General features: G+C 38.4%; 3 protein-coding genes across 3 annotated transcripts; all 3 read right to left on the bottom strand.

The window, feature by feature from the left end:
* Window positions 1–789: 789 nt before the first annotated feature.
* Window positions 790–2,709, bottom strand: LOC126832090 (tubulin beta chain-like). Its single transcript, XM_050562779.1, has 3 exons — window positions 2,653–2,709; window positions 1,820–2,284; window positions 790–1,608 (listed from the first exon to the last, which is right to left on the bottom strand). Exons 1-3 carry the CDS (start codon window positions 2,707–2,709, stop codon window positions 790–792), a joined length of 1,341 nt encoding a protein of 446 aa, XP_050418736.1.
* Window positions 2,710–7,322: 4,613 nt separating this feature from the next.
* Window positions 7,323–9,125, bottom strand: LOC126832052 (tubulin beta chain-like). The gene is made up of 3 exons (XM_050562746.1): window positions 9,069–9,125; window positions 8,358–8,822; window positions 7,323–8,141 (listed from the first exon to the last, which is right to left on the bottom strand). Exons 1-3 carry the CDS (start codon window positions 9,123–9,125, stop codon window positions 7,323–7,325), a joined length of 1,341 nt encoding a protein of 446 aa, XP_050418703.1.
* Window positions 9,126–13,982: 4,857 nt separating this feature from the next.
* Window positions 13,983–15,831, bottom strand: LOC126832076 (tubulin beta chain-like). Its single transcript, XM_050562754.1, has 3 exons — window positions 15,775–15,831; window positions 15,062–15,526; window positions 13,983–14,801 (listed from the first exon to the last, which is right to left on the bottom strand). Exons 1-3 carry the CDS (start codon window positions 15,829–15,831, stop codon window positions 13,983–13,985), a joined length of 1,341 nt encoding a protein of 446 aa, XP_050418711.1.
* Window positions 15,832–16,073: the final 242 nt, after the last annotated feature.

Genomic DNA, 16,073 nt, shown 5'->3' with positions numbered 1-16,073 from the left:
CTTACATAATACATCTTTAAGTAATTGCATTATGCAAACACCAAGAACTTATGCTAAATCAGTTCATTTTCTTAAAACAGATAATTCCTTCATTCAAAGATAATATGAACACTACAAAACTTCCTTAAGATTTTCTTAGATCAAATTGCTTTTTTCCATGAGTAATCGTCTATATGGCTTATTAGATGCACATCATCTTAAACATTAATTGGAATATACTTATGTCGTTTGGATCGGCGTACCATTCTTGATGAATGATCTAACAATCCCTTAAACATCACTCCACTGTAGAATGTGTATTGTGAAAGGGTCGTATTTAACAATCGCTATCGATGATATTCCACGATATTCACGTTATATCACACATTGTAATTACATATAGGTGTAAATAATTAGAGCATCAATTATAGATTAATTGAACACCAGGCACACACCTGCCATCACATTATATAATATATGTCACGAAGACAATGATAATAACACCCATTAATAATTTAATCTTTTTTTTCATTAACGACTGTACGTAGCATTCAATGAATCACATATCTTAAACGCCCCCTCCCCCACCCTATGCATGGTGTCGTCCCGAGGCAAATTATACTTTTCTTTGGAACAACGGATGTCAAATCTTATTTGTTTAGAAGCCAATAGACCAAACAATTTCTGTGATGATTCTATACAGAAAAGATGTATTTTATATTAACATGTATTTATTCAATAATTTAAATATGAATAAGATAATAACAAATCTATATAAATAAATTAATAATATTTCGTTAAATATTGCATTTACGCTTCTTCTCCTTCACCTTCTTCTTCATCAAATTCTCCTTCTTCTTCAGCTGTAGCATCCTGGTATTGTTGATATTCAGATACCAGATCATTCATGTTAGATTCAGCTTCTGTAAATTCCATCTCATCCATACCTTCACCAGTATACCAATGGAGGAAAGCTTTTCTTCTGAACATGGCTGTAAACTGTTCCGATATTCTCTTAAACAGTTCCTGGATGGCTGTACTGTTACCAATAAATGTTCCTGACATCTTCAGGCCTCTTGGTGGAATATCACAGACAGCTGTTTTGACATTGTTGGGAATCCATTCAACAAAGTAACTGCTGTTTTTATTTTGAACGTTCAACATCTGTTCATCGACCTCCTTCATGGACATACGACCTCTGAACATGGTGGCTACTGTAAGGTAACGACCATGACGAGGATCACATGCAGCCATCATGTTCTTGGCATCAAACATCTGTTGGGTGAGTTCTGGGACCGTTAGAGCTCGGTACTGCTGTGAACCACGAGAAGTGAGTGGAGCGAAACCTGGCATAAAGAAATGTAGACGTGGGAATGGTACCATATTGACAGCCAGTTTACGGAGATCAGCATTCAGTTGACCAGGGAATCGTAGACATGTGGTCACCCCAGACATGGTAGCTGATACAAGATGATTGAGGTCACCGTAAGTGGGTGTGGTCAGTTTCAAGGTTCTGAAGCAGATATCATAGAGAGCCTCGTTATCAATACAGTAGGTCTCGTCTGTATTTTCTACTAGTTGATGAACTGAGAGTGTAGCGTTGTATGGTTCAACAACTGTATCTGATACCTGAAATGACAGAATAAAACAAACACTCATTAAAACATTCAACAATTAATTTTTTTAATACAGTGATATTTTTCAATTTTATTGATGAGTTACCTTTCACTAAACATTTAGAAATCTTGTAACAATCCTACCTTACTTCTAAATGTCACTCAAGAATATTATCCATCAAATGGTTTCGATAATAATTAGCAATTTCATTAGCATAACTTACCTTAGGTGAAGGACAGACGGAGAAGGTGTTCATAATTCTATCTGGATATTCCTCACGGATTTTACTGATCAGGAGAGTTCCCATGCCAGATCCAGTTCCTCCACCCAGGGAATGGGTCAACTGGAATCCCTGTAGACAATCACAGCTTTCAGCCTCTTTACGGACCACATCTAAGACGGAGTCAACCAATTCAGCTCCTTCGGTATAATGACCTTTAGCCCAGTTGTTACCAGCACCAGATTGACCAAAGACAAAATTATCTGGACGGAAGATTTGACCAAATGGCCCTGATCGTACAGAATCCATGGTGCCGGGTTCCAAATCGACGAGAACAGCTCTGGGTACATATTTTCCTCCTGTAGCTTCATTATAATAAACATTGATTCTCTCCAACTGAAGATCAGAATCACCGTGGTAAGTTCCAGTTGGGTCAATACCATGTTCATCAGAGATTACTTCCCAGAACTGAAAGATAATGAATGAATTTGTGAATATTGCTATCTGTATGGCACTATGAATTGAATACTGACAATATAAATTATCTTAAATAGTCAATATTTAGTTTAACTCTGCAGAACAATGTATGTGTAAAATGCTTTTAAAAAAAAAATCAATGCATAAACAGTACCTTTGTTTAAAAGATTGTCATGTTCTTGTGTTTTTATATTATGTATACTCGTGTATTTTTTCTGGTGAAGATTCTGAATAAAGATTATTATTATTATAGACAATTTATTTGAGTCCAGGAAGCTAATTACCTCTCGAGTTTTTGATAATAGATTTGCTTTATAAACTACCATTCTAAGTATGTAATATAGATTGTTTAAACTTACCTTAGCTCCGATCTGGTTGCCACATTGGCCAGTTTGCATATGAACGATTTCTCTCATGTTGTAAGGTTAAAGGGTTAACAATGAAGATAACTGTAGAAGTAGATGACAGAAAGTGAATGTTAATGATAGGTACAGTATTAACTTATATACATATACAATATAACACTCGTCTCTATGTAAACATATACAAACTGACCTGTTGCTAAAACTAATCGATTAATGTGATAATAGGTTGTGTAATTAATATCAAATCTAATGAGATAATCTTATTATTTATTGTAATAAGCTTACGTTCTAAATACATGTTCCTGGTTAGTGGTTTTCGGGCAAAGAAAGAAAGACGTGGCCAGCTAATAGTACTAATTAACTATGTCTTTTAGTTAATAATCCCTTCTATTTCGTTAGTTAATTTAGAACTAGAACTCCAAAGAATAACAAGTTACTTGTCCAATCAAAACCAAATCTTCTTGTGGTTAGAGATCTTTGCTTACGCTGCACGCTGTCGTGTTGTGATGATTTTTGAAACATGAATGTCTGAATATCTGCCACCTATTAAAAAACTGTTAAAACACGTCTATTTAAGCAAAGTTGTGTGTCGTGATTGTGATTATGATTATAATTCCTTTTTACTTATTGTGCATCTGGTAACTTTACAAAATGTAACAATGCCGCGGATCAGTAATCTTTACTGGAATGAAGGCCCTGTATAAATTCATTATTTTATTCATTGAGGACATGGTACTTTAAGACCGAGGGTAGTGGTGGCTCAGTGCGTGAGATACTGGGTTTCTAACCGAGCGGTCTTGGTTGGCTCTTAATGTTGGCCGAGAAAAAAATGTCCATAGCATCAAGCCAGAAAGCTTTTGGATTTTTGTTTTAATTTTCCTTTTTTTTTAAAGAGTATTATTATTATCCTTCAAATTGTATTTTTAGTCAGGAAATTAATTAACATTGATCCTCAATAATAAATATAAACAAATATATGAATGGGGTTTAACGTTAACATTTTATTTTTACTTGAGTCAGTTTAAAGTTGATATATGGCCAAAGAATTTTTACTAAAACCTATCGATTAATATTGTGTTATGTTAAAACATTATGTAAGTAGTATTAGGGCTTACTGAAAAGAAAGTCCTAGTATGTTTTACGACATAGCGTACAATATAAATACGATAGCAATGCCTGTGTGTGTCATAAGGTAGATATTTATGTTCAATCAATCATAGAATGATATGATATATTTAAAGGCCAATAGTGATTAATATATTTGTTTTTCTATTTATTTTGTCCAATTGCATCGATCATACAACAACAAGTAACTTCCAATTATGATATATGTTAGAGATTGGCAAAATCAAACAGCGGCGTAGTCGTCGTTCTGTTTCCCATTTTAATTGTATAATGTGAAAGCGGTTAGTTATGTTAAGTTTCCATATTAATAAGAAGTTGTAAGCATATGTGTTTGTGCACGACACCCATCACTGCATGGAGTGACATGAGTTTTAGAAGTCGAAGCTACTTGTTAATGGCTAACATTGGCTGCATAGTCATTTTTTTGGAGCTAAAGGAAGCGGACGTTAAGCCACACGAACGAATGAACCATGAAATAAGTGCCGTTGGTGGAGAGATAATCCCGATTCAATCACATAATATCTATATACAGACATACTATAAAATTAATTCTTTGGGGTGGGTGGGGGGGGGGGGCGGCGAATGGTTAACGCGTGCACGTTGCATCATAAGGTCTGTCATTGAAACAAGTGACGTGGTAGGTGACAAAGAGTAGGACCGCCTGTCCAACCTTGTGGGTTTTCAGCGGGTCCTCCGTTTTCCCCACACTGCTAAAGACCCCCTACACACAAGCGAATTATTAAAATAAATTAAGCCATATGTCAGTCCCGAAATGACATAGTTTGTGTCGACTGGACATTAAATGAAAGAATGAAATGAAATGGGGTTTAACGTCCTACTTTTCTGTACCGTCCTGACTAATAAAGACAATTGAATTACAACCGCCAAGACATCTTTTACGTGCACATCGGCTTGTGAACGGGGTTTCGATATTTTGTCACATCCGAAAGACTAGACGTTTTTCCTAGCTAGGCCTTCCGCCTTGCGCCACTGACGGGGAAACCACACTGAAAAATCCCCGGGGGAATTTCCTGCACGTTTTCAATACATGTATTTATACTATAAACATTGGCGAACTGTTCTGTTCAATACTCTTCCAACTATGCCAAGGTTCGGTGAGGAGTTATAGACCCTGTTATCCAGACCTGGCCGATTTCGACAAACATGAGGAGGCCAGTGTGGTTCATTGAGTTATACGTTGGCTCGCTATCCTGGAGCTTCCGTGTCCGATCATTGTGTTGATAAAGAAAGTTCATCCGGATTTTCCGGCGTGGTTCCACCTTGTCAGTGGCGCAAGGCGGGGGTTCTGGCATTGGCAAGGCACAACGTATAATTGTTCGGATGGGACGAAAAATCGAGATCTCGTGTACACATTGGCGTGAACGTAAAAGAATCCATAGAAATTCGAATTCGATATAAGAGTAGGCCATAGCGCCGCTGTCCAGGTAAAATTTAGTGATGAAACAACTCGTTATCTAATGGAGTGTCTACAAATATACTAAACAGCAAAAAAAACCCCCCCAAAAACCGTCACTACGATTTCAAAATCAGAAAGGCACTTTAATCAAATCATTCTAGAAAACGACTTACTGAATGGATCAAAGCAATTTTTTGTGGACAGTGTGTTGACACATTAGTGATTAATTCATCACAATTCCAAGACATTACGAGAAGGTTTAGAGTCTGTACACAGTCTATACATCAGTATCTGGTGTGTTCACCGGGAGTATCAATAACAGCAGCGCATCGTCTGTACACCATTGGCACCTGGAACCACTCAGAAAAGCCTGTGTTTGGTCTCCTCTGAATTTCATCCAAAAATGCTCAATCGGGTTAAAGTCCGGACTAAGGGCTGGCCAGTGCATAGCGTTGACACCTTTCTGGTGTAGAAAGTCCCGAGTAACTCTGGCGGTGTGGGCATGGGCGTTGTCATGCTGAAAAACGTTGTTTCGATGACGTGCGAAATGTGGTATGACGTGGGGTCTGAGAGCTTGTTCGATGTAGCGCACTGCTGTGATGCCGCCTCCTCTCCCTGGGCCGAGATTTTGGAACACCACAGGACCCACTCTCTGGTTCAGGCCGATTCCATCCCAAACCATTATGCTTGGACCTCCCCATGAGTCTCGTTCCATGACACATTGGTCAGAATAACGCTGGCCACGTCGATGCCATATTCTGTTCCTGCCATCTGCAGTTGATACGCAATACGGACTCTCATCTCTGAACAGAACAGTACTCCATTGCCTTTGTCGTCGCCAGTTCTGGTGTTGTTGGGCAAACTATAGACGTTCACGTCGATGGCGAGGGGTGAGGATCGGTCCACGGTAAGGTCTACGGCAATGGATGTTCTCTCTGGTGAGACTTCGGCGCACTGTATCGGTACTGATGGGTCTTCTGTGTGGTAACCCTTGGTCTGTCAGTTCGGGGGCGATCATCCGTGGTGTTGATGGCCCGAAAGCGTTGTTGAAGCCTGTAGATGGTCGGAACATTGACCTGGGAGTGATTGGCAACGGCTTGGGCAGTGTGGCCAGCGTCGAGTCTTCCAAGCGCCTGGTTCCTCTGAGCTGTCCTAAGTCGTGACATGCTGCTGACGTTGTAGTGTGAATGATTCAACCAAGTATGGGGGTGCATTTTATAGGACTGGTCCCGGTGAACAGCACACTAGGTTCAATTCTGTGTTTGGGAAGGAGCCTTATTGCTAAGGTAAAGTTGGAGATGTGGTCACAAATATACAATAAAAACATTTAGCAAGTTTTATGCAATGTGTCTATTCAGAGTAACATACCAGCTGGATGTTTCTTTTGCTGCTTAGTATATTATCATAAAACGGGAGTATTGTATTGTAGTATATGCACTTAAAAAACAGATGTGACGGCACCCATTGATGTTGGCGCGTACCATTATTTCAAATAATCGTACGGGCAACTTGCCAATCGTACATTATTTATACTAGTGAAATATTGGACACGCGTGACGTATTTCACTGTAAAAGCACGTGCGGAGTGTCTGTATTTTAAGTGGTTTAATGGCCTCGACCATGAAACAATACATAATGTCAAAAGATAACTCAATATATGCGACGCTGGGAGAAGACTACTAATTGTTTCTGAACTGCTTGTACTTTCTTTCATTTTGAAAATCGACCTTTAAGACCCGATAGAGCCTATACTTTATTTCAGCAAAAAGTCTCATCCGGTACCCGTATCTTTGATTTATTGGGGAAAGTGTACATATTACCCCCCCCCACACACACACACACACACACACACACACGCCCCACACACACACCAACACCACCATTTAATTGAAGCCTCCTAAAACACCCAGTCCAAAAACCATTTCTTCTTCTCTCACATCTGTTGCCACTTCGTATTTTCTTAGAAGCCAACAGACCAAATAATGTATATGGTAATTTTGTATAGAAAAGATACAATTTATATTAACATGTATTTATTCAATAATTTCTTAGACTATAAATATGAATAAAATAATAACAAATCTATATAAATAAATTAATAATATTTCGTTAAATATTGCATTTAAGCTTCTTCTCCTTCACCTTCTTCTTCATCAAATTCCCCTTCCTCTTCAGCTGTAGCATCCTGGTATTGTTGATATTCAGATACCAGATCATTCATGTTAGATTCAGCTTCTGTAAATTCCATCTCATCCATACCTTCACCAGTATACCAATGGAGGAAAGCTTTTCTTCTGAACATAGCTGTAAATTGTTCCGATATTCTCTTAAACAGTTCCTGGATGGCTGTACTGTTACCAATAAATGTTCCTGACATCTTCAGACCTCTTGGTGGAATATCACAGACAGCTGTTTTGACATTGTTGGGAATCCATTCCACAAAGTAACTGCTGTTTTTATTTTGAACGTTCAACATCTGTTCATCGACCTCTTTCATGGACATACGACCTCTGAACATGGTGGCTACTGTCAGGTAACGACCATGACGGGGGTCGCATGCAGCCATCATGTTCTTTGCATCAAACATCTGTTGTGTGAGTTCTGGGACAGTTAGAGCTCGGTACTGCTGTGAACCACGAGAAGTCAGAGGAGCGAAACCTGGCATAAAGAAATGTAAACGTGGGAACGGTACCATATTGACAGCCAGTTTACGGAGATCAGCATTCAATTGACCAGGAAATCGTAGACAGGTGGTCACCCCGGACATAGTAGCTGATACCAAATGGTTGAGGTCACCGTAAGTCGGTGTAGTCAGTTTCAAGGTTCGGAAACAGATATCATAGAGAGCCTCGTTATCAATACAGTAGGTCTCATCTGTATTTTCTACTAGTTGATGAACTGAGAGTGTAGCATTGTATGGTTCAACAACTGTATCTGATACCTGAAATTACAGAGCAAATAAACAACCATTAAGACATTCATCATTAAAAAAAACTATTTCGGTGTTTCATCAAATTTCAGTAGACCAATCATGTACGATATGTTACTAAAAAAAGGATCTGTAATTTAAATCACTATGGATATTGAGTTATACAAATGGATAATTGATTTAATCATATTCATTATTTCCAAAATACGTGAAGTAAAATCTTCTTACCTTAGGTGAAGGACAGACCGAGAAAGTGTTCATGATTCTATCTGGGTATTCTTCACGGATTTTACTGATGAGTAAAGTTCCCATACCAGATCCAGTTCCACCACCAAGAGAATGGGTCAGTTGGAATCCCTGTAGACAATCACAGCTTTCAGCTTCTTTGCGAACCACATCTAGAACGGAGTCAACCAATTCAGCTCCCTCGGTATAATGACCTTTAGCCCAATTGTTACCAGCACCACTTTGACCGAAGACAAAATTATCGGGACGGAAGATTTGACCAAATGGTCCTGATCGTACAGAATCCATGGTACCTGGTTCCAAATCAACGAGAACAGCTCTGGGTACATATTTTCCTCCTGTAGCTTCATTATAATAAACATTGATTCTCTCCAACTGAAGATCAGAATCACCGTGGTAAGTTCCAGTTGGGTCGATACCATGTTCATCAGAGATAACCTCCCAAAACTGAAAAAAAGGAAAAGGTTTGTGTAAAATGCTCTGTCACTGTATAAACACCAATGTCAAGTTATCAATATGTGTCGAGCACCAGATGGAGTAGGCTGGATGGTTACTGGTTTCTTGTTTGCACATGGCGATCAAAAAACCACCTAGTTTAATCATTCTTGGTAATAGTTATCACTTACTTAATTTTCCTCTCAGAATTAAAATGCATTTGGTAATAATTGAACACCAGAATGTGTATAAACTCACCTTAGCTCCGATCTGGTTGCCACATTGGCCAGTTTGCATATGAACGATTTCTCTCATGTTGTAAGGTTAAAGGGTTAACAGTGAAGACAACTGTAGTAGTAGATGACAGAAAGTGAATGTTAATGATAGGTACAGTATTAACTTATATACAAATACAACATGTCACTCGTCTCCATGTAAACATACACAAACTAACAAACTAATCGATTAATGAGCTAAAGGGATTATGTAATCACAGTATCCATACTTAATTAGCTAATCTCACTGGATTGAATTAGTCACTGGCCACGTATAATAAATGCTTTGATACAATTCATGATTGATAGATAATGCAGAATGAATATATATTGAAAATTTCATTTAAATTTTTTTAGACTTGCTCCTCCATTTTAAAAAATAAAATCATTAAATGGCGAACTGTTCTAATCTAGTGAAAATCTCGAGCAACCGATGGCACTGAGTGTTGATTATGGTCTTGTCATGTTAATGTCTAATTAATAATTTATATAACATTTAAGGCCTAAAGAAAGACGGGCAATAGGCAGATTTATTTCTTGAATAATTCATCTTTAATCAACGTGTAAAGGCTGGTGCCGAGTAGGACTTTCGTGTAGTTTTCTGGTTGGTTCTCATCTGTTGGGGTTTCAGTTAAGCTTGAGGTGTTGACATGAAATGTAGTCATTTAGATGGGCGATATAACATGGGTCCCATGATCAATTAAAGAATGCACGGTAAAGACTCCTCGACAATAGACTAATCTAAGTATTTTAGTGACGTTAAACAGCGTTTCACCTATTTGTTCAGTACTACATGTATTTAACAAACACTTTAACCCAAGATGACACCATATTATAATAATCTTGTAAATTACCTCGGTTTTTCTTCCCATCCGAACGACTATACCTTGTCCCTTGCCAGACCCTCCGTCCCGCACTACTGACAAGTTGGAACCAAGCCGGAAAATCGCGGTGAATATTTTCGGCCAACGCAGGGATCGAACACGGGACCTCCAGGTTAGCGAGCCAACGTCTTCCTCAATGAGTCACCGCGGCTCCCTCGTCTAGGCAGAGGCTACGGGAATGAAGAGAACTCAACACAACTAAGCTACCTCGCGAGTAACAATTCTTTATCCAAAAATAGTTGAAGGAGGAGATTACTTTTTGTCCCGTTTCTATCGCTGGAACGAATTGTGGTCCACAACGTAGATGCCATACGTCTGTTCCCAACATATAGTCAATCCCACATTAACAACCATTCATATTTAACTTCTTGCTGAAATGATACCATTCATTTATCTAAAATCAGTAAATCTAAACATATAGAACATACATTTGACATAAAAGTCAATGCAAATATATGGTCTAACTCTCTTTTCGTACTGTGAAACGTGGGAGATGTGGAAAATATTGAAGAGATTCGGTGTTAGGATTCTTAATTCGAATAGGAAATTAGTAGCGGTAGCATTTTGATTTTCTAGAACACCTTATACTACTTATTTATTGGTGAAATGCGCATAGCTCACATTTTCTGTTGCACATCTGTTACTATTCTCCTCAAAATATCAGAGACAATTCGATTTTAAACTGAGTAATCTCCAATACCGGTACGATTAGTTTTTAGGTTTTCACTTAGCGCAGCGAGGCACAAAATATTTATGTCTTTTTTTATTCAGCGGGATTCGGGAACTTTTACTTTAATAGGTTTTAGTTTCTCAAATAGCGCAACGAGACGCAAAATATTTATATTTTACGCATTATTTACTATTATGTGAATACCGAATCCTAACCTTACTCCACAATTTTAATACAAACAATAAATGAACTCGATTCAATTATTAGAAGTGAAGACAAACTCGGAATTTCATAATGTATACATGTAATGTACATTTATCTTTCATGTACATCTTCGCTGCAGTCAACACGGGGTTCAGGTTTTCAGATATTCGTGATTTTAATATATTGAACGCGTGGACATAAACAAAATTTATGTCTAGTTATCTTTGACTATCTTCAAAGTTAAGAAAATATTCAATAGAACGGTCCGATTCAGGGTTCAAAAAATGAATTAGGTGATTAATAACAGACTATAATATTGCTACTGTTATGTATACACAGTAAATGTCGATTCTGTCTTCACACGGCCCATTTTTCATCATATTTTTACTTGAGCGGGATTGTTGTTTCCATAAATTTTATTTGTTTTTAATATCATCATGTAAGGATAAAAGAAATTCATTTTAAATAGAGTGTTACTAATTGTGTCTGGTCATACTTGTTACTGAAATTTGTTTTCACCTGTTTGCCACCAGACACACTTTGCAAGCTTTTCACATGAAACCCGAATCTAAGGCCTTTAAAATCCCGGGGTTCTCGGTTTCAAAATCAGTTGCATATGTAAACACTCAACGAGCCAAGTGGTGCCACATCTGAACGAAGAGCAACGCAACAACGCTATTGGTCGGTTACAAGCAGGTGAATCCCAGACAGATGTAGCCATGCTGCTGGATGTTTCCCAGAGTACCATTTCTCGCCTTTGGGATAAGTACCGATAGCCAAGTTCAACACGTGACCGCCCAAATGCAAGCCAAACAAGAGTGAACCCACCTTCCCTGGATCGTCACATCCGGTTATGTCATTCGCGGAAACGGTTCACATCAGCGACCTCTACTGCAGCAGCAATTCCTGGACGGCGTAGGATCTCAGACTAATGCAGTCCATAGACGCCTACGTGAAACTGGATTACGAGCTGTTGTTTTGAAAATTGCCGACACCGTTAAATCCGACTTCAATGGGTTCGGACACACAGGAAAACAGTTTGGTTCAGCGACGAGTCGCGGTTTCTGTTGCAACGAGGCGATGGTAGCGCGAAGATTTACTGACGACAAAATGTCATTATGCGTTTCTTTTTTGAAGAGTATATAATGTTATACGGACAGGCTTTGTGCCACTATAGCATTTTAGTGGTCGCTTGAGCAAACACCCCACGCAACACTAACGGATGTGGCCAGCTTAAATGCTAAAACCATTATGATATTAAAAACATTTTAAAAAAAACAACAAAAAAACAAAAACGGATTTCAATTGTGATATAGCTTATGACATATGACAGTTTACTCAACAATAATTATTGTGGGGCCCCCATCTAAAAAAAAACAATTGTGATAGCTTATGACATATGACAGTTGACTCCACAATAATTATGGTGGGCCCCCCATCTAAAAAATTCTTTCACCAAAGTAGAATATTTGGCATTGCTTTCTATACAAGCAACAGATGGGGTAACATCATGGGTAATTATAATATTATGCAGTTGTCAGTCTAGCAGCAGAAGTATGCAGTTTTTAAAGTTTATTTAATATTGTAATCGGGATACCTGATAATAGAGAATTGAAATTATCTAATCGATAATTGTCTGGTAGCATCAGTAGTCTACATCATAGATTCGAAACTGGTTTGGTAAATATATCACGGCATCTGAATGCACCTCCATGTCGAGATTGGTGTCGATACTGTCTCATTACTAAAGATCGATCAAACAATTTGGGAGGCAAATATCTCTCTCCAACAGGGGCTAAGTCAGGGACGCAATGACGAGCTTTGCGTCATGGTGTTTTGAGTTTGTGCGCCCCCTAGAGGTTTTGTGCCCCCCTTGCAAATGGCAAAAAATCACGCGATTCCAATGCGGTTTTCAACATTATAATCATAATCATAATGCTTCACCAGTGTCAAACGTATACCGTGGGACTGATATGCTACAAATCGACTCTAGCATGTTCCACACAACCACATATTACCCGGCGGCACTGAAAAGGACTCGCACACACATATAGATATTGTTTTGGGTGGGGGGGGGGTGGGGGGCGGACGGGATCTTGTTCCTCAAGCAAAATCATGAGTCATCACGCCCCTGTTCGCCAAACATCTTCATAATCCCAGTTCGTGCAGCCAAATAGGACGTTAAACCCGACAAGTCACGAAATGAAGGCGACGATCGACGGTTTATTTTGTCGTGTTGGCGGGTTGATTTCGTCGACTTGTCGACTTGTCGGCTCCTTCATAAGGCGACGATTTAGATGACATTTGAATGGCCGCTAATAGCCACCATACAATTGAGCACATTGGTGTCTCCAGATAAGTGAAGTAGCGTAATAAAAAACATGCTACTATCCGGCGTACATCCAGCCAATTAACTCTGTAATTCTTCCGGCTCTAAATCATGAATATTTACCAAAACCTGACAGAAAATGTTAACTCTATTCTTCCATTCTAGTCCGATTAATCAACATAAATGGCCATGCGAAAGGGGGACAGGGAAGGAGAGAGCGACTGTGTAGATACAGACCACCATTAATTTCCTTTGCAGGTATCAAAATTGGACCCCAAATCTGACAGAATATATGAATGCAAAGCTTCTTCAGAATAGTAGGTATACATATTATCACCCCCTCCATTATGCATGCATGGTCTTAACCCCGAACCACCCACATTTAATCATAAAAATTTACCAATCCCTGGCAAAACCCTTTTGTAGTAATAATTTCATTTATACCTGTACCCCAAAACTATTTTCATGTTCATTAATCTAGCCATATGCAATAAATACCCCACCACCCTGTCCCATACGCCAGCGCTCTATACATCGTTTGCCATAACATGTCGTAACACCACCATGTACTCCATCGCGAATAGTCTTTTCTTTGAATCTTTCTGGAACACCTGATCTAACTACTCACATGTATGTGTATAGAAGCCAACAGACCAAACAATATTTGTGAAAATTCTATGTAGAAAATATATCCAACAGTTTAGTATCAACAAGCATTTATTCAATAATTTACAAGATTGTAAATAAGAATAGAATAATAACAATAAAATGATTAAAAATAAATTAATAGATTTTTATTAGATATTGTATCTACGCTTCTTCTCCTTCGCCTTCTTCTTCATCAAATTCTCCTTCTTCTTCAGCTGTAGCATCCTGGTATTGTTGATATTCAGATACCAGATCATTCATGTTAGATTCAGCTTCTGTAAATTCCATCTCATCCATACCTTCACCAGTATACCAATGGAGAAAAGCTTTCCTTCTGAACATGGCTGTAAATTGTTCAGATATTCTCTTAAACAGTTCCTGGATGGCTGTACTGTTACCAATAAATGTTCCTGACATCTTCAGACCTCTTGGTGGAATATCACAGACAGCTGTTTTGACATTGTTGGGAATCCATTCCACAAAGTAACTGCTGTTTTTATTCTGAACATTCAACATCTGTTCATCGACCTCCTTCATGGACATACGACCTCTGAACATGGTGGCTACTGTTAGGTAACGTCCATGACGAGGATCACAGGCAGCCATCATGTTCTTAGCATCAAACATCTGCTGGGTGAGTTCTGGGACAGTTAAAGCTCGGTACTGTTGGGAACCACGAGATGTGAGAGGAGCGAAACCTGGCATAAAGAAATGTAGACGTGGGAATGGTACCATGTTGACAGCCAGTTTACGAAGATCAGCATTCAGTTGACCAGGGAATCGTAGACATGTGGTCACACCAGACATGGTAGCTGACACCAAATGATTGAGGTCACCGTAAGTGGGTGTAGTCAGTTTCAAGGTTCGGAAACAGATATCATAGAGAGCCTCGTTATCAATACAGTAGGTCTCATCTGTATTTTCTACTAGTTGATGAACTGAGAGTGTAGCGTTGTATGGTTCAACAACTGTATCTGATACCTGAAATTACAGAGTAAAACAAAAGCTGATCTTAATGTTTCTCAAATAGATCTGGTATTCTATACATTTTAATGCCTTTCGAATTATATTTTATATTATATCACATTCAACAACTGATCTGATACAGTGATATTTCTCGAATTTATCTTGTATCTTTTGCATTTTAATACATTTCACTAAAACGTTTAGAAATGAACCTATCTTTTTACCTTCAATGAAACATTATGGTATAAAGGATGTGAAATTAAAGATATTCTTACCTTAGGTGAAGGACAGACAGAGAAGGTGTTCATGATTCTATCTGGGTATTCTTCACGGATTTTACTGATGAGGAGGGTTCCCATACCAGAACCAGTTCCACCACCCAGGGAATGAGTAAGTTGAAATCCCTGTAGGCAATCACAGCTTTCGGCCTCTTTACGAACCACATCTAGGACGGAGTCAACCAGTTCAGCTCCTTCGGTATAATGACCTTTAGCCCAGTTGTTACCAGCACCAGATTGGCCAAAGACAAAATTATCTGGACGGAAGATTTGACCAAATGGTCCTGATCGTACAGAATCCATGGTACCAGGTTCCAAATCAACGAGAACAGCTCTGGGTACATATTTGCCTCCTGTAGCTTCATTATAATAAACATTGATTCTCTCCAACTGGAGATCAGAATCACCGTGGTAAGTTCCAGTTGGGTCAATACCATGCTCATCAGAGATTACTTCCCAAAACTGAAAAAAAGAAAATGAACATAAAGGTGTGTGTAAAACAATTCGCTTAGGACATCTTTACAAATATTAATGTTAAATTTTGAAGATGTCGTGCACCAGGCAGAATATACTTAATAGTAAAACACATGATTCCACTTCTTTCCACATATTATTTTTGTGAACTCCATTGTATATTAGTATTACAAAAATCCATTCCTATAGTTAACCTTTGGTAAGAAATTATCATACAGATTCGCTTATTAACTTACCTTTGCTCCGATCTGGTTGCCACATTGGCCAGTTTGCATATGAACGATTTCTCTCATGTTGTAAGGTTAAAGGGTTAAAGACACACCGGTGGAAGTAGATGACAGAAAGTGAATGTTAATAATATGTAAAGTATTAACTTATATACCTTTACAATATAACACTCGTCTCCATGTAAACATACACAAACTAACAAACTAATCGATTAATGAGCTAAAGGGATTATGTAATCACAGTATACATACTTAATTAGCTAATCTCACTGGATTGAATTAGTCACTGGCCACGTATAATAAATGCT

Source organism: Patella vulgata, chromosome 1, assembly GCF_932274485.2.
Source record: "Patella vulgata chromosome 1, xgPatVulg1.2, whole genome shotgun sequence".
Taxonomy (NCBI): domain Eukaryota; kingdom Metazoa; phylum Mollusca; class Gastropoda; family Patellidae; genus Patella; species Patella vulgata.
Note: the sequence above shows the minus strand (reverse complement) of the source record. Positions and strands in the feature narration are given on the sequence as shown.